Source organism: Lonchura striata, chromosome 16 (assembly GCF_046129695.1).
Source record: "Lonchura striata isolate bLonStr1 chromosome 16, bLonStr1.mat, whole genome shotgun sequence".
Lineage (NCBI taxonomy): Eukaryota > Metazoa > Chordata > Aves > Passeriformes > Estrildidae > Lonchura > Lonchura striata.
This window is the reverse complement of record NC_134618.1, coordinates 4641090-4663889: the sequence shown is the minus strand read 5'-3', so window position 1 is coordinate 4663889 and position 22800 is coordinate 4641090. Positions and strand designations below refer to the sequence as shown.

The following is a 22800-nucleotide window of genomic DNA, read 5'->3' as shown; positions in this document are numbered from 1 at the left end:
CTTAATTATTACTTATATCAAACAGTCAGAGCTTGTAATTCATCCTGTAAGATTGAAAACTCTTTTCCATGGACAGAGATCACAGACAGTGTCTCTGGGGGCTCTGTCCAGGGCAGTTCCTGACCCCTGCCAGGGTCCCAGACCCTCCAGGGCAGCCAGAGGGAAGCCCTGGGTTCCCACAGTTTCATCCCTTCAGGACTGTCTGCAGTATCCCTTTTCTACCATCTCGGTGCAGGCAGATGCACTCGAGTTGATCACCACCTTGCAGAGACACACTCAGATCTGTGGATCTTCTCTCAAAATGCTGCTGCTCTCTGCTGTCAGACACAAAGGCAAGGGACTGGTCCTGCCAGATGGCTCATGGACTACTTGAGTGCCTAAAACCCCAGTGGTCTTGTGGGTAACAGTTCTCTCAACCATAATGAAGAGTACGCTCACTTCCAGAGTGCTGGGAAATGAATTTCCTTGTAACAATGCTGCTGCAGGACCTGAGCCCTTGAGGAGGTGACACTGGTGCTTCCCACCATGAGCTCCATGGAGAAGACAGTCTCTCACACATTGCTTAGGAAACAACAAAGCTCAGAGACACAAAGTTCTTTAATGTCCCAGCTGCTGCACTGATCTCCTTCCTGCCATGAGATCAGATGATATAAATGTGATATGGCTCCTTCTGATGCAGGAGCTCTATGATATAGGTTGATTTATGTGCAATCTTTCAGCAAGTCCCAGCTTTTTAATCTCCAATCCGGGTGAGAAGCTGAGCCCAGGTCCTGTACTTTCAGGGATTTTGCTTCACAGGGAGGTTGTCCTGAAGCTGGTGACCCCTTTTCCTCCAGGTAAAGCCTCACAATCTAAGGTGCTGAGGTTCAGAGCAATCCCACCTGGGACATACAGCATATCTGTGGGTGGGAGCAAAGACCCAAAGTGTCCCACAGTGCCCAGAAGTGGCTCTGTCATTGTCAGCAACACTGCTGAGGGGTGACAGACTGGCTGGTGGAGAAGCACCAGGGACAAAAACGACAGGAAAAGGTGTGTTAGAACAGGAGGTGTTGATGGTACTGTTGTCAGTGGTCATCCAGATCACAGTGCCCACCTTCCTGCAGCCTCTCAGCCACCAGGATGGGGCCAGATCCAGGACAACAAGTTGATGTTCCACAGAGAGTGACAGGACAGCGAGACAGGTCCCTGCCAGCTCCTGGCCAGCACAGAAGGGAACATGCAAACCCAGCACGATTTTCTCACCTAAAAAAAGCCCAGCAGGCATGAGGAGGACTTGACAGCTGTCATCCTCTGCATTATTCCAGGGAATCCTGGAAAGATTGGCTGAACACATCGTGTCCTGGTGCTTGCATGCTGGGTGGGCTGCTCACACATACCCGCCCTTGTGTGTGTGGGAGTGCCACTGAAACCACTCTGGGTTTGCTTTTGCTTTAAAGTCCAAGACTCTCCTTCCCTGGGAGGTGTCACATTGGAATGTCCTTGGCACAGAGGCACATCCCAGCTGAGCTCCTCCCCAGCCCCTTCTCTGCACAGGCAGCAGTGGGCTTGCTGAACAAACAAACGTGCATAAAGAGGATGGAGACCAAAAGATGAGAGGAGTCTGCAGATTGATGAGAGCACAGCTCCTCCCTTACAGGCCATCCAGTGGAACTCTCGAGTGAACCAAGTCCTGACTCTTCTGAAGGAGAGATTTTTCATAGAAGCTGAGTTAGGCCAGACAGATCCCTGGGGCAGAGAACACAAGCTGGAGGGGAGTAAGCAGACAGAAAAGATGACAGCAGAGAAGATTGGAAAAGAGAAAGATACCCGGGAGATCTTCTTCCCTGTCACCTGGAATGACTGAGGTCCCCTCAAGAGAAGGAGCTCTCTACTTTGCAGGAAGGAGGCTGTAAGAGGTTGCGAGGGAAGTGATGCCAAGTGACTGCCTCATGAATCTCATGTTGAGAGAGGAGCAGTGGGAGATCACTTCACCATCAGCACAGAACAGAAAGACTCTGTCTCCTGAATTAATAACCTGAAGCAACTGTTCTACTTCAGGCAGGCACAGGAAAATGCAAAATTCATACACAGGTTGCATTTTCTGGGTATTATTATTTCAGATGAAATTCAAAATCAGAGAAGCAGGACAGGACATAGAACTATGCAAACACTGCATGTGGGACTTGCCTTTCCCCACATTAGATGCACTAAACAAAAGGCACAGAGCAGGTATTCAGTCACACCACGGAATAAGACAAGAGAGTTCCTTGGTAGATATGAACAGGGCCCCAAAAAAAGTAGTAATTGACTATGCCTCCCACAGCAAACTCACCCAGCCTTCGTGTCTCATCAGAAAAAGGATTTACAGGAGAGCAAAACTCACATCTCATTGAGCTTTTCATCATTTCCTTGCAAGGTGATGCTGCTGGCAAAGCAACTCTTATCCCAGCCCTTTGGAAGGGAAGCCAAAGCACTCCCTGTGACACAAGCCACACAGTCAGGTGTACCTCCCTCCTGCTCCTTTCTCCTTCCTTAGGAGAATAAAGGACACCAGCTGCCCCCAGGCCCTCCAGGCTCAGCTCCCAGAGCCTTCCTGTTCCTCTGAGTGTGTCCCCTTGCAATGGACACACGAACCCAGATGCCCCCACAGGGACATGTGCACCTCCCCAGCTCCCTGCTCTTTCCAAAATCACTGCACACAGCTGCAGGCACTGGGTCATAGGTGGGCAAAGGGTAGGGTGTGCATATATAGAGCTGAGTACATCACCTGAACCCCCAGAGCCATCACCAAATCCCCAGAACCATCAACCAAACCCCCAGAGCCATCACCAAACCCCCAGAACCATCAACCAAACCCCCAGAGCCCTCCTGCAGGGCTGCACTCCCAGCTCCTTGTTCCCTGTCTGTAGGTACCTCCAGGATTACCCTGGCCCAGGAGCAGAACCCAGCATTTGTCCTTGTTGGATTTCATCTGCTTGGTGACACTCAAATCTACTGAGATCTCTCTCTAAGGAGCCTCCATTCTCAAGGGACTCAGGGTCTCCTCCTGATTTAGGATCACCAGGAGCAAATTTCCTTAAGAGGGTCCAGGTCATTGATAAAAACATCCAAGAGAATTGGCCCTAAACATGAGCACCACCAGCCTGATGTCACCCATGGGCTGCAGCTCTCCGGGCCCAGATGCTCCCCAGGGAAGCAGAGTTGGGGCCACACCACAGTGGTGAGCTGCAGACACTGTTACAGCACTGCCCTGTGTGCACAGAGCATCCGTGGGGGTCCACAAGGCTTGACTGGAGGCAATAAACACCTGGGCAGGTGTGTTGTACATTAATATTTCAAGTGTGGGCTGAATGGATTACAGCTCATTAGTTAGGGCTCTCTGCTGCCTCAGTTTGCGGGTCAGGTTTGCATCATCTGATTCTTCCAAACTCAAATCATTCCATCATTCTCTCATCACAGACACTGCTGGTCTGAGAAAATGAGGCAAAATCCCTTCTAGACCCTGCTGTTTCTGCTCTCTCTCACTTGCCTTCCTTTTTGGAAGATTGTGCCAGTTGCCTGATACCAAGTTGACTTAGAGGAGTGAGATAAGCAGCTGTTTGCTGTTGATAGATGCAATATTGCACACACAGCTACTGTGAGCAATTAAAAGCTTTATTTATTGCCATCTCTGTAGTGTGGTTTAAGGACTCAAAAGGTCAACTACAGTGGCAACAACGAATAGCACATATTAATTAGATGTAATTATAAAGATGAATTCCCGGACAAAATATGAGCTGGGATCAGCCTGGTCACCAAGAGGCCACTCAAATATTTGATAAAAGTGAGACTGCATATCTGGTTTGATAAGCTGGACTGTAGGCTTTATCACACATGTGCTCTCACAGTGAGGAGAGAAGGTATTAATATAAGTGAAGCCTGTAGCAGTCTCTATGGTTACAGCTAACATTTTCTAATATAAGCCATTGTCTTCAGATGCTTAACTTTCCATGTTTCAATTGCTTAGCCTGAAATTTTCCATCACTGCTCATTGTTTCCAGGTGAATTCTCTAGCAATCAGGTTAGCAAATGTACTGGAGAATTTGAGCAGATTCTCATGCTGAAACAGCGATTGGAAACTGGGCAGGGACTCAATCTTATCTGTTCCCATCCTCTCCAATTTACCCCATGGCTTGGTGACTTTCAAAGACTCAGCAGATCCTGCTGGAGGTTTTGTGCTGCTGGAATCCCCAAAGGTGACATCTCCTGGTGGTGCATCAGTCCCTGCTGGACACTGCCCCATGCTCTGCCCTGGGCACTGCCCCGAGTCCTGCAGAGCTCAGACAGGGCCCTGACCCTCAGGGCTGCACCCAGGGGCTGAGGAAACCCGAGCCAGGCATTTTTGCATCTGCAGCTCCTCAGCTGAGCACGTTGCAAACATCTGTGCCCAGCCTGCTGTAGTTGTGGCTGTTTCTGGGCGAGTCCCGTGGCACAAACCCTGTGAGAACACCCTGAATGAGACCAGCATCCTGCAGGGCTGCTCTAATAACAGCCCCCAGCAACAGGCTGTGGCAAGAATTTTAAAACATGGGCTGAATTGATTTTCTTTGTGGAAAAGAGGCATCCAAGGCTGTCCAGCTCCCACCAGCACACAGACATCCCTGTGCCATCACCTCCCTGCGTGGTGGATTGTGCTCAGCTAAACTGTGGAACAGGTGGGGAAATTAATTCTGTGAGCTGTGCCTTGGCTCAGAGGAGCCAAGAGGTTCTCACACATACCCACAGAGGTTCTGTAGCCAAACTGAACAAGAACAAGCAACAGCTTGTTCTTTCTGCAGTGTCTTAACCACCCTGCCACTCTTCACATCCTCATTCACTGCTTTTTCTGTTTTTCTGAGTTTGGGCCGTGGTTTGCTGAGTTCAAGCTCTGGGAATCACAGAATCATTAAGGCTGGAAAAGACCACCAAAATCCTTAAGGCCAACCTTTTATGGCAAATGTTCCCATGCCCCAAAACCACATTTGGAAGTGCTACCTTTACTTGTTTTCTGAACCCTTCCAGGGATGGTGACTCTGCCATTCCCCTGGGCAGACACTGTGCTTAATGACTTTTTCAGTAAAGAAATTTTTCCCAATATACAGTGGATGTGATAAACATTTGAAAAAAAAAAACAAAAACAAAACAACAAATTACAACTGGCAACCTCAAAAACAAACCAACTTTTCCAAAAAATTCCTAATACACAGTTACTCCTGGATATTCCCGATTTCCTAATTAATTTTTGCCAACTTTAACCTCTTGAAAGTCTTCCCCAGGTGATGACTGGTTGCTGCTCTTTGCCCCCAGGTGTGCTGTGGCTCTCAGTGGTGTCCGAGGTGTTGTACATCATGCTGTTGGTCGTCGGGTTCAGCCTCATGTGCCTCGAGCTCTTTCATTCAAGCAGTGTCATAGATGGGCTCAAGTTAAATGCCTTTGCTGCTGTCTTCACTGTGCTTTCAGGTATGAACTTCCCCTTCCCCTTTTTACCACCACAAAGCAAAATTTCACAACTTTGAGAGAATAAAAAACCAGAGGCTCCAAGACTCTCTTATCCCCATTTAGCGATTGCAATTTTTCACTGTAATTTTTTGTTCCTTTGGCACAAAGACTGCATGATAAATTCTCCTCTTGCCAGGGAGAAGTGAATATCCTCATTCCTGATTTCACAGCAGCAATGCAGTAATTATCCTTCCCCAGCCCGCACAGCCATTACCACAGCTCCAGCCTCAGCTCCATTTGCAGCATCATCACACTCATTTTCCAGAGGAAAATTAAAAACATGGAACGCTGAAAAGTCTTTTTTCTCTTTTAATCCTGAAAGTAGGTGGTGGCTGGAAAACCAAAGAAAGGAGCTCATCTTGTTAATTAACAAAATGGAGAATGAAAAGGGCTCTAATCCTGGCACTGAGGAGCAGCCCCAGGAGTGGGCTGGGACATGCACATCTCTCAGAACTCTTTTGGGCTGGTTTCGTGCTCAGGCTGTACCTGGGGCCCCTCACCATATGAACTTGAGGGATTCACTTCTTTAAAATAAGTCCAACCCTGTGGTTAAGTGCCCCTTGACTTCTGTGAAGATTTTCTGGCTAAAACCCCCACTTTCCAGGATTTATACAAGCAGCCAGGGTGCCCATGTGAGCACGCCTGCGTGGACCTCTCTGGCAGAAAGAATTTCTGCAATAGAAGTGCATTTTATCCTGCTGCATTTCAGGCTGAAGGCATTACAAGAGGCAGTGTACATCCTGGGAATGACTTTGTATCTTCAGGGATAGCTGCAAATGGTGAAATAATAACAAGAAAGAAAGGTCAGAAGTAGAGCTGAGTGACAAAATCTGATACGAATTGCCAAAGCATATTTTTCAGCTTTGGATATAATTTGGAACTTAAAAAAAAAAAAAAAATCAGTTCCATTTTCAAAATCAAACTATGTGAATTTCTTCAGCATTCAATCAATTACTTCCATGTTGTTCCTCTCTCCCTTCACCATTAACTGCAGTTTTAAAGTTTTGTAAGAATGATGAAGTTTTCTTTCCTACACAACTTTCTATTTTTATTTTGGCCTTCCCTCTTTCTAAGTACATTGCCAAGATAGTCCAAATATAAACTTCAAAATTTTACTGGGAAAAATGATAGAGGAATTGAAACAAGGATAAAACCCCAAACCCCAGTACACTGCTAGCTGTTATTTTCAATGGCAGGGATATCAGGGGAAAGAAGAAAACTATATTTATTTAAGCTTAGCATATTTATAATGACACAGCTTAATAGAAATTAGGTAATGAAGAGGACTTTCCATTGGAGCATAACACTCCTCATTAAATTCATGCTTGAATTCCCTCATAAAAGGGCAATGAGATCTCCACATTCTCATAGCTCAACATCTAAAGTCTAGGAAAAAATATCCCAGCACTGTGGTCACTTATTGCTGTTCCTATGAGCCACAACATCACAATTTTGGTATCTCTCTTAACCTTACACAAACAAAAAAATTTACATATGCCTCTCATGTAATATTTATAATAAAACATTTTAATTAATGTGATATATTCCACAAATGGCATTTCTAGTAAAAAAATACCATTAAATGCTTTAAAATATATTGTCTTTTCTAAATTTCCTTCATCTCCAGCTTTCCAAAGCTCATTAATTTCTCCCATTACTGACACCTCCATGCAGCTCTGGTCCTGCAGGGCTCAGCATCTCAAAGCAGCTGTGGATGATCAGTGTTTCTGCACTGCCAACCACTCCAGCTCACCACATCACCAGGATTTTCCACCTGCAAACACCTCTTGCCCTGGAGCCTGGGTGGGCACAGGCATTGTGCCCTCCCTGCCCAGCCTCAAGCAACTTTTCCCAGCTGGGGGGAAAGATGGTCCTGGGCATGGAGCTTTTGTTGATTTGTGGTACAGGCAGCTCATTTTAGCTCATTAAGTGTACAGAAAAAAGGACCAGAGGGTTTCCCCACGGAGAACTTGGCAAGGCACAGCTAAAATAGACCAAACCAAAAGTGAATGAAGCAGCACAACAAATGATTTGCATTATTCTGCTTAGTTTGGATGTGGCATAACAGCAGCAACAGCCCTGCCAGGTGCAGATCCAGCTCCATCCTGCCCTGCCATTAGGCAGACAAAATAAAGAACATTTCCAGTGTTTGCTGGTGACCTCCTCCTCCTCACCTGCACCAGTGAGTGTCACCTCAGCCTCCCACACAGGCACAGGGCTGAAGGTGGCTCACACCCTGAGCAAGGTCTGTGTGACAGAGCCGAGCAGCTCAGCCCTGCTGGGGCTCGTCCTGGCTGTGTCAAGCCTCCTGCTGCCTCTGAGTGACTGTGACAGGTCTCAGGGCAGGCTGTAATATTTTATTAGGGGTGAAAAATTACTGACAGGACATATAGAAATAGCAAACTCCAAGCTTAAGATCAAGGCACAACTGTCAGCTGAAGAAAAATCCACTGATTAAAATAAAAAGTTCAGCAAGTTCCCGCTGCATTCTGGAAATTAAATACAACCAGGATAAAAAGCAAGGTGTGCAGCACTTTGCTGTGCTCCCATTAGGCCACCCACCCTGCCCAAATCTCATTCCTCCTGGAGAGAATTGCTCTTTCCACCTCCTATCTTTGCAGTGTGTCACTCCAACACGAGGCAGCTGAGCAAATCACCCCAGCTCCCAGTAACACAACGTCTTCCCTCAGCCTCTGCACTTGTCTGTATCAAATCTGACTTTTGTCTTGCTGAAGGTCCTGCTCAACATGCCCACAACACAAACATTCCCCAGCTGCCCTCCCCCAGAAGTGCCCTGAATCATCCACATCTCTGGGGAGACTAATGGAGTGGTTTAGGTACTGAGAGTAAGAAGGAAAGAAGAGCCAAAAATTGGGTGTGCTGGGGAAGGGAAATCCAGATCATGGGAGAAGTTAGGTGGTCAGAGAGAAGAGTGAATGAATGGTCAAAGTGTAGCACACAGACCTCACTGCACCAACCATGGCAGAATATTGGTATTTCTAAGTGCCTGGAATTGCCACTGCAGCACAAGAGGCTCCTGCACATCTGTAGGCCCAAGAACTATTTGGGATAGAGTGATCCAGCCCCACCTCCTTAGCCTGAACCTTCACTTTCCAGAGCTGCTTGGGGATCATCACCCTGCCATGGCAGGAACATCCCAAATTACTGTAGCTAGAAAATACTCCAAGCCTCAGAGCTGCTCCTGACCACCACTGCTTGAAAAGTGGGGTTTGGTTTTCCTCAAAGGGCTGTTTAAATATAAAGTTCAGGGGTTTTTTTCTGTTCAAACTGAAGGAGCACAGTGGCCAGCTAAAGACAGAGCCACTCAGGCCACCCTGTGACTTACTGCAGCCTTATTCTTTAACTTCACAGAGACTGAAAGGCTGATCCTCACCCAGCTGCAGTTCTCTCAGTGAGCTCCAACAGTGTCACAAAAGCATCACCAGCCCTGCACCACCTAAAATATCCCAATGGGGTCCTCTCACCACACATCATCAGGAGAACCAAGCTCACTTCACTTCCTGGTGCAACTTCCAAATGTTTTATGAGTGTTCAAATTCATAAATCCTAGCAAACTCTGGTTGTGTGGCATGAACACACTGAGCTGCACTGCCTGCAGAAGCCTCTCTCCTCCTTCTCTCACCTGGGGCCTGTCTGTGCTGGGCTGTGAGGTGGCTGTGGGTGGCACAGCCCTGGCTGGCAGCAGCAGGGTTGGTGGGGATGCTCCTTGTGCAGCATTTTCTTCAATTATTTTCTTTCTTCAACTTCTCTCTTAATTGAGAATTCAGAATGATGTAAAATAATGAGCTCTCAGTCACATCTTTCCTCTGCCCATGCAGCTCCCTCCTCCACAGTAGAACAGGAGGCATAAAAGTACAACAAAGACTTTTTTGGAGCTCTCAAAGCACTTCCAGCAGTAGCTCCCTCAAGAATGATAAAAAACACGTTTGGCACAAAAATTCCTGTTCTAATCCCTGCTTCCCAGGTCTCTTGGGGATGGTGGCACACATGATGTACACTCAAGTTTTCCAAGTGACAGTCAGCCTTGGGCCAGAGGACTGGCGACCACACTCCTGGGACTATGGATGGTCCTTCTGGTAAGTGTCACCCCACGTTCATCTCTTTCCCCTCTGCAGCTGTTCCATCAGCCTGTTGGGATGCTGCACACATCACCTCCAAGTGCCAGGGGTGCCCCTGTGGATCTCCAAACCTGCAGGAGCAGGAGCCCCCAGGGCCGTGCAGGTTTGGAGGTGTGGGGGACAGTTCAGTGCAGCAGCAGCTGTTCTATCAGCAGGTAGAGAGCATTTGTAAATAAACAGCACCCACAATTACAACACAGATTGAGCACTCTCATTAAAGTTCAATTTAGGAACATAATTGCCATGGCATTTCTGAGACTTTGAGTTTTTTTTTTTTTCCTTGTTTTTAATTAATGTCTCAGTTGAACCTTACGGTGCAGCTTTGAACACAAGTGCAGAGGAAGGTGCAGTGCTCCTGGCACCATGAGACTTCCCTGTGGATCATGGGGAGAAGGCTTGGGAAAATGGGCATGGCTTTTTTTTTTTTTTTTTTTTTTTTTTAACCTTTTCCATTTATCTTCTAAAATCACATAAAACTAATTTGGCCAAGACACAGCAAATGTGTTATATTGCTTGCATGTTTATAAGAAGTTTACCAAGAGCAGGAGGCTGTGGAGAATAAAAATACCTGCAAACAGCATCCCCAGTCCTCCAGAGGCATCAGCCTATTTGGATGGATAGGGAAAATACCTTCTTCTTGTAATTTCTAAAAATAGCACATTATTTTCTTTCCATCTCAAAACAAAGACAACAATCTTTGCTAACACCAACAAGTAAATACTTCTTATGCACAGCACTGCAGGGAATTATTTAAGTCTTCTCACCTCTTTCCACTGTGTTTCATAGGAGGAGTTACTACCATTTTAGCAACATGTTGCAAAATACGAATCACATATTTAAAATACAGCTTATTTGGTGTCGCAATAATGAATATTTATTGCATGTGATAATGGACTTATAAATACATTGCATTCACATTTATAATATTTATATTAATATTTATAACAAATCTGTCACAATAATTGTATAATTTTCAATAGATTTAAATAATAAGGTGTATTTGTCTTCAGTAATCTATTTTGTAATTTACCGCAATACTCAGACTTCAAAATGCCGTTAAATGTCTTGCATGATAAACACTCATTAGATTATTCTCCTTCATCTTGTGCAAGCCAAGAGCCCTCATGGCTCAGAGTGGGCACCAGGGTCCCTCAGGGAATCCTGAGAGATCTCCCTGGGCCCACTCATCCCACCCACATTCCCTGCTGGAGCTGTGTCCCCAGAGATGGGGCTGGTATCCCACACATGGGGCTGGTATCCCACACATGGGGCTGGTATCCCACAGAGATGGGACTGGTATCCCACACATGGGGCTGGTATCCCACAGAGATGGGGCTGGTATCCCACAGAGATGGGGCTGGTGTCCTATGGCAGATGGGTTTGGGATCTGTGTCCCATGGGAGATGGGGCTGGAAGCTGGTGTTCCACAGGAGATGAAGGTGGTATCCCATGAGAGATGGGTTTAGGAGATGTGTCCCATGGGAGATGGGTTGGGAGCTGTGTCCCATGGGAGATGGATTTGGGAGCTGTGTCCCATGGGAGATGAAGTCCAGACCCAGCCCTCTCCCTCAGCTCTCCCTGGGCAGCCACAGCCAGGGAGGGCACAGTGGGCTTTGGTTCAAGCACCAGGACTGGACTGAGTCTCACTGTGGAGGACTCTGAGATACTCACAAGCAGGGAAATATGTGGGAGCAATGTCCCCTCTGCCTGAATTCCTGGGGTGAGACTCAGCTTCACTCCACACAGCCACGCTGGGAGCTGAGCTCCTCTCCAGCCACTGCAGCCACAAAGCTGCTTCTTGCACCCAGCAGTCTCCTTCCAACCAGCGGCTCAGCTGGCACGGGGCTGAGCAGCAGCAGTGTTTGCAGCCTGCAGTGCTGCTCAGCAGCCTGGGGACAGCCGTGGGGCCCCTCATGCCATGCTAGCAGAGCATAGCAGAGCTGGAAAAGGAAAGGAGGGCTGGAGGTCAAAAGGAGCAAAACCAAGGCTTCTGCCTTCCCAGCTAACACTGAGCCAGCACTGTTGTACAGAGCAGAGAACCTCCCCTGGCACCACCCAAACTCAAATGAGTTCTTTCAGAAGAGTTAATTACAAATGCCCACCCAGCCTGGTGGAAAAACACACATGCAGGAATTATTTTCTGCTCCACCTGGGTTCTGATGATGTTCTGATGTTCTGGAACATGAGCTTTGAGAAGCCCTGACCCAGCAGTTGTCACCACCACCCTTAACTCCAGCCTGCTGTAAATGTGCCACTGCAGCCCCCAGCCACAGAGCAGAGCCCAGAGAACTGAAACAGCCCTGGCAAGTGGGGCCAGGGAACACTGTCCCCATGGCCCAGAGCCAAAGGGCCTGGGGGAGCTGGCATTTCCACACTGCCATACCTTTCCTTAGGGCCAGTGGGAAAACTAAGTTTTCTGTGACTCTACTTCCCCTCTATCAAAAGGGAATGATAAAAACAGCCTCCCCCAAATGAGGAAGGGCTGCTTATGGTCTGCTCAGGTGTCTCAGGGTGGTGTCTGCTGTCCTACCCCATTCCCAAGCCATTGGCAAAGCCTGGAGGTTGTTCTGGGCTCTGGCACGACTCAGGAGTGGGCCAGGGCATTCTCCAGGCCTGGGATTTCAGTGCCTCTGAGGATCAGTGGATGTTCAAGTTCAGACTCTCTAAAGCAAATAAATATAAAAAGCCTGAGCTGTCTGAGCCATGGAGGAACCTGAGAGCCCAGCCCTGAGCTCAGCTGCAGGAGGGTCTATGGGTACAGTCCCAGCACATCTGGGGCGCAGCTGGCATGGAGAATTAACAACATTGCTGTTAAAGAGTCCTTTACCTCAGTGTAACTCCTAAGGTAGGACAACCACTTTTTACAATTCAAAATAAATAGCATTTAACCAAGGTCCATAAAAACTAAAGTGCACCTATCCTAATTACCTAATTACTATGATTTCACAAATTCCAGGCACTGAGAGTCTTCATTCTGTATTTCCTTCTCTGAACCTTTCAGCACTTCTGATTTCATCAGAAACCATCAGAAACACCCAAGAGAAATTCTCCTTCAAATGCCATTCCCCAGGCACCTCCCAGGCACAGTGAGGCATGTGGTTTTGGCTGGTTTCTTCCTGGATACTGCTTGGGAGCCCAGCTGGAACTGTTTGCAGCTGCTGGAGCTCTTCCCCACACTCCCGTGGGAGGAAGGCTCATGGCAGGCCAGGAAGATGCTGTGCCTGGACACTCATACCTAGCACAAGCTCCCTTCCTGCTTCTCCCCCAGCCATGGGAAACTTCAGGGAACTTTGTCACTCCAGGGTCACTACATTTCCTTCTCATTTGATTGCATCTGGCTAACAGGTTCAAAAATGACAGGGAAAGAGCTGCCTCCACACATCTCATTGCCTCAGGAGTCCCTGCAGGACTTGCTGTAAGCTGAATTTTGAAATCATTGAAATGAGCCATTTCTGTTTACTTGAGCCATTTTTTCCCCAGAATTTGTCAGTCCATGAATATGTGCTCTTTTTCAAGTTTTGTCTAATTTGAAATGAGAAACTGCTTCCTTGTCTGCAGGTCTTTTGCAGAATGGGAAAATAGTTCATGCTGAGAGCTGTGTTGACAATGCGTATTTATAAGATAATGCTACTGGGGCTGGGTACTTTCTGCTCTGCATAATTCAGATCAATTTGTTATAGAAAAAGTGCAAAAAGGAGCAGGTAAAGTGTGCCACCATCACAGATGATGGAGTTAATCCAGTTTATTTAGGCAGCCACTGTGAACTATGTGTAGCCAGAGTTGATGGTCTGAGTGAAGCCAAGGGGAGCTGGAAGGCAGAGAAGCTCTGCAGACAAAAGGAGTAATTCAGGGCCTGTTTTTGCAGCCTCATTTCATGCTCAAAAAGTATCTCAACTCCTTGGTGCCATGAGTCCCTCGCCAGCCCCATCTGAACTTGAGGTCAGGGAGAACAAGAGAAGCTGGGGTAAGCCCTGTCCACAAGCAGGGGACAGAGCAGCTCCCAGCTGACCCTGCTTGCCAGGAGACCCAGGACAGCTCTTGCTGCTGTCCCAGCTTGGCACTGGGCCAGTCTTTTATTGGCTTCCACTTCCCTTCTCCCTCTGCCTCCCTGTGCTCCTGGCTGGTGCTTGCAGGTGTGCTGGCCCCGGCTGGCCAAGGGTGGCTGGCGCTGCTTCACTCTGGGGAGCCAGCCAGGAAAGCCCCCAGGCTGGAATGTTGTCTTCTGGTCTGGTCAGGCTTTCAGAGACCAGACACAAGGCAGGAAGGCCAGAGGTGTCCATGAACCAGGACAGAAGGAAATGCAGTAGTCTGAGGAAGGCATGAACAGCAGATTAGAAACCATCCCTGCAGTGGCTTTGTGCAGCAGTGCCCCAGTATTGTAAATGCAGGTGAACCCAGTGGGAAGAAATGACAATGTCTGACTCAATTCAGAAGGCTGAATTATTTCTTTATTATAACTATGCTAAAATACATTAGTATACTATATAAAAGGAGGATACTAAAACTACATACTACTTTCTCTGACTAATTCTAACACAACTCATGACCCTCTCTGTGAGTCCAGCCCCAGGTGGGTTGGATTGACCATCAGGCTCAAACAATCCTCACCAGAATCCAACCAAGCACTCACCCCAGGTAAACAATTCTCCAAACACATTCCACATAGGAAAAACAAGGAGCAGAAATAGAAATTGTTTTCTCTTTCATTTCTCTCTGTGCACCTCTATGAAATATCCGGAGAGGGAGAGAAATCTGTTTGCCACATCCCAGGGATGGGAAACTGCTCCAAAAGTCTCTCTGGGGCATTGCTCCCTCCAGGAGTGTGTGGGTTTTAGCACTTGTCTGCAAGGCTCTGAGGCATTTCAGAGGCAGATCAGGAGGTGTCTGGCCCTGGTGCACTAAGTGTTCACCCCAGCACAGGGCTCTCCATGGCGTGAAGGCTGTGCCCAGCCCCAGCCCAGCCTCCTGCCTGCCTGAGCATGAGCCACAGGTCTCTGGAGGTAAGATGAGCTTAGATGAGATGGGTTTGTCACTCCAGCTTCCCTGCCTGGTCCCAGCCTGTGTGTGTGTGTCAGAAATATGGCATGAGCTGCTGTGTAACCCAGCTCTGTCTGCTGGTTTCTCTCTCCACAGTCTGGCGTGGGGCTCCTTCACCTGCTGCATGGCTGCCTCCGTCACCACCCTCAACTCTTACACTAAGACTGTCATTGAATTCAGGCACAAGCGCAAAATCTTTGAGCAGGGCTTTCGAGAAGAGCAGAACTTCCTAGACCAGGAAGCCATCAAGTACTTCAGAGAAAGGTCAGTGCAGTCAGTCACTCCATCAGGGGAGGTTTTCATGGACTCTGCTGGTTTCAGAAAGCCCAGGCTCTCACCCACTTCAGCACTCATGGGTGAGACTCTGAGGCACCTGGAAAAGGCGTGTGTGAAAGGCAAACACAAAAGGTCCTCCTTGATTTGGTTTTTCTTAAATTTAGTTCTGCCCTAGTGCTCACCCTTTCTCCTGTGCTCATTAAAATATTTACAATATGCACCCAATTCACAAAAAGCTGATTTTCCCTCCCTAGAAAGGTAAAATTGTGGGGATGCACCAAATGTGAATCCATCCTTCCTCAGCACCTGCAGCAGGCACCTCCCAAAAATCCCAAAGCTGCTGGGGCATTTTCCAGCCACCACCAGGCCACTTTGGAGGTGCCATCTCCCACGTGTGGTCCCATGCCCACAGCCCATCCCTGGCTGCTTTGCACAACCCATCCTCTGGAGCAAATCCACACAAATACGGCAAACATCCACACGGTGCCACCCCCACGGTGGCACCCACCCTGCCACCAGGGTCAGGGGTGGACTGGAGCCCTGGTGGGTCCCAAGACCCAGAGGTGCTCTGTCACTCTGCCCAGCAGCTGGTCCCTGTGGCTGCTCCAGGACCCTCCTGCCCTCAGTCTTTGGTGAGGAAGTTCAGGCTTTGGTTAAAGCTGTGGATTGTGAAGAACAACACAGATCCTGGGCTCACACAGCAGGGATGGGCTCCATAAGGTGATGGATCCTCACAGCATGAAGAGCTGAGAAGTACCAAAAATCCTCACCAAAATCTATGGCCTGAAGTGATATAAAGACATTTTGGGGGGCAGGAAATACAAGCAGGATGCACTGCTGTTAGTCAGAGCAGTGGGGCAGTTTCTCCGTGGTGGAAGAGAGTGGTTGGGAAGCTCTGAGAGGACAGAAGGTTTGGAATGAGCAGCATTTCAGCAGCAGAGTGAGGAGCTCTCCTGAGAGGACAGAACCAGAGAGCTTCCATGATCATTGCTTTCCCTTGGTTATCTCATTCATTATTCTGTTGTTGCAGTTATCCCTGTGCTAACATCCAAATTTTCACTCTACCTTTTAGACAGTCTGGAAGGAAAAGAGAAATGAGGCAAACAACCATGATTTTCTTAATTTTGCATTTGGGCATGACAGTGAATTTTTAAAAAATCTCTGTGGGAGAAAAGAAAGCCCAGACACAGTGAAGAGGAAGGGGTCAGTGTGTGCCTCAGGGTAAATCAGCACTCAGGGAGGGAAACCAGATAAATTTTTCAAGTGAGAATTGCAGATAAGAGCCCGGGAGAATTATAAGGAACAGTATTGAGTTAGATTGGAAAATGCTAAGGAAACTTGTTGAAACACCACTGGAACAGTAAATAGCAGAATATATTAATGTCCCAGAGGACAGGGACCTCTCTCTCACATGTGCATTGTGGGTTTGGTTTGGGCTCCTCCTGCCCTCACAAATGACACAGTTCCACCCCCAGCCCTTCCACACACACTTGGCACACTCAGCTCAAGCATGTGGTGTTCCCTGACTTCATGATTATGACTTTCTTTTTTTATATCACATTATTTTAATTGTTGTATCTGAATACATAATAGGAAGCCCAGAGACAGTGTTACCATGGGATCATTCTAGAGATTCAAAGCTGTGCAGCAATATACAATTTTTTTTTTTAATTTTTAAAGTGATCATATTTATGCTCAGCTTCCCTGGTGTGCCCTGGGTCTGCTCTGGCTGCTCTGACTGCAGGGGTCCAGGGGCTGTCCATTAACAACACCCTGTTGCTGCATGCTGTGGGTGCCCTCAGTCCCACACAACTTCCCTGAGCTCCCATCTGCCTTTGCACAAATAGAAAATAAAATAAATCCTCTTTCCTTCCTGTGCACATACCCAGGGATACTTCACATTCCCTCCTACTCCTCCACCTCCATGTTCCTTTTCATACCTCATGAATAAAACCCTCCAGCCTTTCTTCCTTCCAGTTGCTTTGCAGATATCTTCACCCTTTTTGCCTGTTCCTTTGCCTCAGTGCAGAGCCAGCACCCCCTGGAGCACACACCCAACCTCTGGGTGCACACACCCTGTGCAACAGGCATTTTCCTCTATTCCTCTGAAAATTAAACTTTATCATTATTCCCAACAGCTCCATTTATCACCTGGGACTCAGGGAAGGAAAGTGTCAGCCCCATTTTGCATGATAAAACTTTTTTTGTGGGAATATCATCCTACAGGCCCCTGCTCCCAGGGAAGAAATTTGCTTTATGAAAAGTAGTGGCAGTAAAATGCTGCTTATCTTGCATGTGTTTTCTCAACTCTATCATTGTATTGTGCTTCATTTTAATTGCATGCAACTGCATATAACAGCAGAAGATTTGCTGGAAATGTGGATATTAAAGCTGAAATGGTCCCCTGGGAGATCCCAGTTCCACAGCTGTGCTGGTCCCCCAGCAGAGCAGGAGGTGCAGGGATGAGCCAAGGTTTGCTGTGCTGGTCCCCCTCCAGCAGCTCCATCCCCTCCCCTGCACAGCACCTGGCCCTGCTGCTCCTTAACTTCAGCCTCTGCTCTGAGAACGTGGGCAAGGCCTTTAACACCACGTAATGTCTGTGTGCACCCCAAATTCTGCTCCACAGCCTGGTCTGACCCCACCTGAGCCAGCCCTCAGTCAGTCACAAGGAGCACATCCAATTCCTCTGCCCCCTGTGCCCCCAGCATCTCACTGCTCCTGCCACTGGGAAAACATTGAAGCAGCTGCTGAAAAAGCAAAGATTCGTGGTGTTACATCCACTTATGTCCTATCCAGGCCTGGGATTCTTCAAAAAGTCCAGACAAAACAGACTCTGTGGCTCACACTGTAAAACTGAATATAGAGATACCAGATAAGTGAATATAAAGACAGCAGAACTCTTCAGATATAACAGGTACAACAGCCCTCAGGGTAACCCTGAGAAAACCAGGTCAATTATACAGAGGTATTATTCATGTTTTAAGTGTTCTATAAAATTATCAGACTTAACTGCCAAGTCAGCTTTCAGTCTTTGTCCTTCAAGTGTTTTTTCTTCCTTTTTTCTTGTTTTCCTTTGAAATGAATGTTTGTCTATAACTTTTGCTCATCTTTTTCATTTTTTTCAGTTCATTGGGTGTCAGTTCATAACAAGTTTCTCTCTTCCATCCCTGCCAGTTTCTCTTCCTGCTCTGTATCACATGAACACTCTTGTCCCATGTGGTCATGAGCACAGTCTGTGTTTTACCCCAACACTCTGTGGTTTACCCCAACCAGCAGAGGAGGAGCCCCCACTGCCCTCCTGCTTCCTTCCTTCCTGCTCTGAGGACCCCTTTAGGAATTAGCTCTTATATGTTACCTCTTTATCTGTAATAAAATATTGCTTGCTAAGTTCATTTGCAAGAAAAAATTAGCTCAGTGATCTTGAGATTAATTCTTGCAGGTATCCAGGCATTTTACTAGATGTCACTTTAAAATGCAACCTGGCTTTTGCTGTTGGCAGTGCTGTCCTAGCAGAAAAAAGGCATTTTACAGGTAACCATTGGAAAAATCCAACTCTGTACCTTTCAAATAACCAATATGAAATGATTGATACAGAAACAAAAAACTGTGGTTTATCTTAAATATGTGCATTTTTTTCAATTAGTCATTTTCAAGTAATTAATCAGTAATCAATTTCTAAATCTTACAGCCTGTGCTTTATGGACTATTAAGCCAAAGATAAGCCAAAGGAACAGGGATTCTTTTTTCTGTCCCATAAGGTCTGACAATCTCTGTGACAACAGCTGCAGGAATGGTGACAGACCTTCTCTTCCCCTGCCCAGCTGTTTAGTAGCTGCTGTTTGAGCAGCTTTAGCTCTCCCCTGCTGTTTTTGCAGCTTTGCCCCTGTGGCTGTGTAATAATTAAGACACATTCACAAGAATTTTTCTCTTTTAGACCAAGCAGCTCCACCAACACCATCCCCACATCAATCCAGTCAAGGGCCAGCACAGCCAGCTCACCCAGACTCAATGTCTTTCCCAAGTTTGTTCTTAGTTTCTTGCCTTCTCTTTTTTCATATATTAAAAAAAAACCTTTCAGGCACCCTCCCCACCACACCTTTCCCTTCTCCCAGGATTCTGGCGGATTTTGCTCTCAGGTAAAAATGAAAACTTTCCCAAAAGCTTTGGGAATAGAGGTTTGTTGCTTTCCCAGACAGCCTTGCCCAAGAGATAACCAAGCAGCATAAGAACAGGACAGAATTCTCCAGCATTCAAATTAGGATGTGCACATTTCCTATAAATTTGTGTTATCTCAAGAAGCTGTTATCTCCTTTGCTCTGCTGGGGGCAGGGCAGGAGCTGCTGGTGGGGCAGAGGGAAGGACAAGAACAGCTCCAGGGAGGACAAGGGAATGTCCAGGGGTGAGGGCATGTGAGGACTGGAGCCTGAGGTGAGGGATATGGGGCCTGAAAGGGTGGAAATCAAATCCAAGTGAGATCCTCATGGAGAGCTCGTCACTGCCTCAGGCAAGGAATGAAAATTATCTTTAATTGCACATTAAATTACTCATGGCCTTCTTTTAGTGGGGACAAGAGCAGCTTTTGGACGTGCATCCAGGCTGGTCAGGGGTGCAGGGTCCCACTGGAGCTGAGCCCACGGCACAGAGGGGTCAGGGGGTTATCCCACCCTGGGACCCCCGAGATCACACAGCCCTGGTTCAGGCTGGGATCCAGCCTCGTGCTCCCTGAGAAGCCAATCTCACTCACCAGGGCTGTTAAACCAACATATTTAGCAAGTACATCTGGAAGATTCAGCCTCCCCCGGCTCACCCATCCGTAGCACAGCGTTTGCAGCTGTCCATCAACACCCATTGTGCCACTGCAGCTGATTTCACAACATTTTTCTTGCTGACTGGGCCCTTACTCTGATCTGCAACACCAACCTAAGCAGGCAGATGCTACTGGAGAAATTCTGGAGTGAGCTGAGTTCAAACTGCCATTGATAGCAGTGCAAACAGAATGTCTCTGCAGGGACAGAAAATGTAGTTTTAAGTGCTAGGAGCAGTTTGAAACAGACAGCAGGACCAAAGCTATTGCAGAGCTAATAAATCAGGACTATTCCCAACACTGTGAGAACCAGAACTTTTCAAATCATCATTCACATGCTATTTTTTCCCTTTTTGCACATTTCTGTAATGTATCATACTCACAGCTTGCTTCCTCTAAGTCCGTTGTGCTCGTGTCAGATGTGCAGATCATACCAATGCCTTCCAAAGACATGCCAACCTTTTGCTCTGATTTCCTGCTTGGTCACCCAGCTATCTGAACTGGGTTTCAGTTACTGACCTGATGTTCCTCCCATTGGCAGAGTCAGTAGCTCTTCACACAGACATCAATATTTCCAATCTTCCTATTCCCCTTTCATCAGTGCACAGGGATGAGTGCAACCTCCTGCCTTGGATTTGTTCTGCACTTTATTCTGCAACACAGGGAGCTTTATCCTCAGAGCTGCTCCTCCTGGAAATCACATGGACTGGCACTAGAGTGGTGCAGCAGCAGCACCATCCCCACTTCCAACACACACAAATTGCCCAATGCTGCTGGCCCCGGTGCTTAGATCCACCCTGGAGAGGGGAAGAGTGGAGAGATGCAGCCCTGAGCCCCTCATTTCTATTCCCCATGGCCTCTTTACATGAGCTTTCTCCAAAAGAGACAAAGCCAGGGGAGCCAAGTCCTTCCTGAGCCCATCACCATCTCCATGGTGGGCTGGCTGTAGATGGAGGAGCCCAGGTACGTTGGACTCTTATTGGTTTTGACCCTTCCATTTGTGTACATTTGGGAGCAGCCTTGGTTTCTGTTAAAGGTGCTACTTCTATATTCTCTTTTCCAGGACTGAGGAGGAGAGGGCTGAGGCTGGGGACCTGAGGTTACAGTGCCTCCATAGCTGCTCCCCAAATAGTAAGTGACCATGGCTCGAATGTGTCTGGCACACATGGCTTGTACTGTCCCCACGCTGGCTCCTGGGGCCCAGAACGAGGTTTGGAGTAGGAAGCTTTGGGAATAGAGGTTTGTTGCTTTCCCAGACAGCCTTGCCCAAGAGATAACCAAGCAGCATAAGAACAGTACAGAATTCTCCAGCATTCAAATTAGGATGTGCACATATCCTATAATTTTGTGTTATCTCAAGAAGCTGTGACTTCATAGTAGTTTAAAAATATGCTCTAATTTACACCTGTATAACTTTCATTATCACTACCTTTTTTCATCTATCTTTATCACCAATTCATGATGATGCATGCTATTGAATATAAAAATGATTGAAAGCAGCTTTGGTAGACAATAACGTTAGTATAATTAATGCCGTTTCTTGCACTTTCTCTGGAAATTGCTGTGCTTTTATTCAGTGTTTGCAAAAGCTCTTGCTTTAAGCTATGGGAATCAGTGGTGCAATGTACAGAGCAATGTTGGAGCATGGCTCCTGCCCTGCTCTGAATACTATACTTTTTCTTTACTCTCCAGGAAAGATGTGTGCAGTTTCATGCATCTATTTCCTTGGAAAGAAAGCAAGTGATCCTTCATTCAGCAGGAGGGAGCCTTGGGAGAGTGACTTGCTGGCTCTGCGCTATTAAAATTTGGAAACCTCATGGCATTTTGCTGCCTCTGTCTTGCTGAGATGCACATCTCAGCCACATACTCATGGAAGCTTGATGTCTGTAACCCCCACCCCTGAGGGTCCTGCTCCCTCCCCAGACCTGCTGGAACAGCTCTCCAGTCCCATGTCACTGCAGGTGGTGTCCCCACAGGCATGATAGTGCTGGCACTGCTCTCCAGCTCTGTTTGTCATCAGCTCACTTGGTACCTCCTGCTCCTTGAAAATGTCATGTCAGTCATGGACCTCTCCACAGGCAGATCCATGTCCTTCATTCTCACAGGCCTGAAAATTGATCTGGGTCACATTTCCTGAGACTGTTCCTCACCTGCCAAGCTCCTGGCGGGTGCTCAAATGTGTTTATTTTATTATTGAAGCCTGTCCAGAGGTCTTTGTTTTAAGGAACAAATAACAAGTCTTGGCAATAGGTATTCCAAGGAATAGGCTCTGCAGGCCCTATGGCCAGCCCTATCCCAAGTGTTCCTATTTTAAAGGACCCAGAGCTCACCCCATAGAGTGCTGACAGTGCTGGGAGAACAGACCCCAAATGAGAAGCCCCGAGTCAGGTTAAAGAACAGTGGCCATCCCTCAATATTCCATCAGGCTCAGCCTCACATCCATTACCTTCTGTAATGAAATCAGATCAATATTAATGAAGTGACAGGAGGGAAGTTGTGCTCTCAGTTCACAGTTTACTTACAAATCCAATAGAAGCTGCAAAATGCTCATTATCCATGCTCATTAGGGAGGAAAAACCATTAGTTACTGCTGCTTGGGATGGCACAAAGCCTCACAACCCTCAGATGAACCTCTCCTTCCTCGAGCAAGTCCACCAAGCCATAACTGGCCTGGGCCTGACCCCAGGATCCTCCTTGATGCTGGTTCCAGTGTCCCACACTCCCAGTCCTTGTCACATTCCCCATTCCAGAGGCCCGTGGCCAGCAGAGGATTGAGAACGGCAAGAGATGGGCTTGGCCAAAGGCAGAGCAGCCACCAAGGTCACACTGGCCCCATGGGTGGTGTGGAAGAAGGGGACACATCACCTGGAACAGACCAAGCCAGCAGCCACGTGCCACCAGCAGAGGAAATGCCAGCGGGTCACTGGGAGCACTCCATGGACGCTTCCCACAGGGGTGGTCCCATGCCAGCAGGACACCAGGAGGCACCACCTGGAGTTATTCCTGCTGCTCTCCTCCACCAGCACCTCATTCCCTGCAGGACCTGCC

General features: G+C 47.5%; 1 protein-coding gene across 3 annotated transcripts in view; it reads left to right on the top strand.

Moving 5' to 3' along the window:
* GSG1L (GSG1 like) overlaps positions 1 to 22800 on the top strand; it is a 57180-nt gene that overhangs the window by 29197 nt on the left and 5183 nt on the right. Inside the window, exons 3-7 of one of the 3 annotated variants that reach the window (XM_021531206.3) lie at positions 5305 to 5457; positions 9482 to 9593; positions 14769 to 14936; positions 20816 to 20883; positions 21445 to 21569. In XM_021531206.3, coding sequence (XP_021386881.1) covers positions 5305 to 5457; positions 9482 to 9593; positions 14769 to 14936; positions 20816 to 20883; positions 21445 to 21554 — 611 coding nt within the window. In that variant the 3' untranslated portion in view covers positions 21555 to 21569. Of the gene's footprint in view, positions 1 to 5304; positions 5458 to 9481; positions 9594 to 14768; positions 14937 to 20815; positions 20884 to 21444; positions 21570 to 22800 lie in introns of those variants that run through there. The other 2 variants (XM_021531207.3, XM_021531205.3) reach the window with 2 other exon arrangements.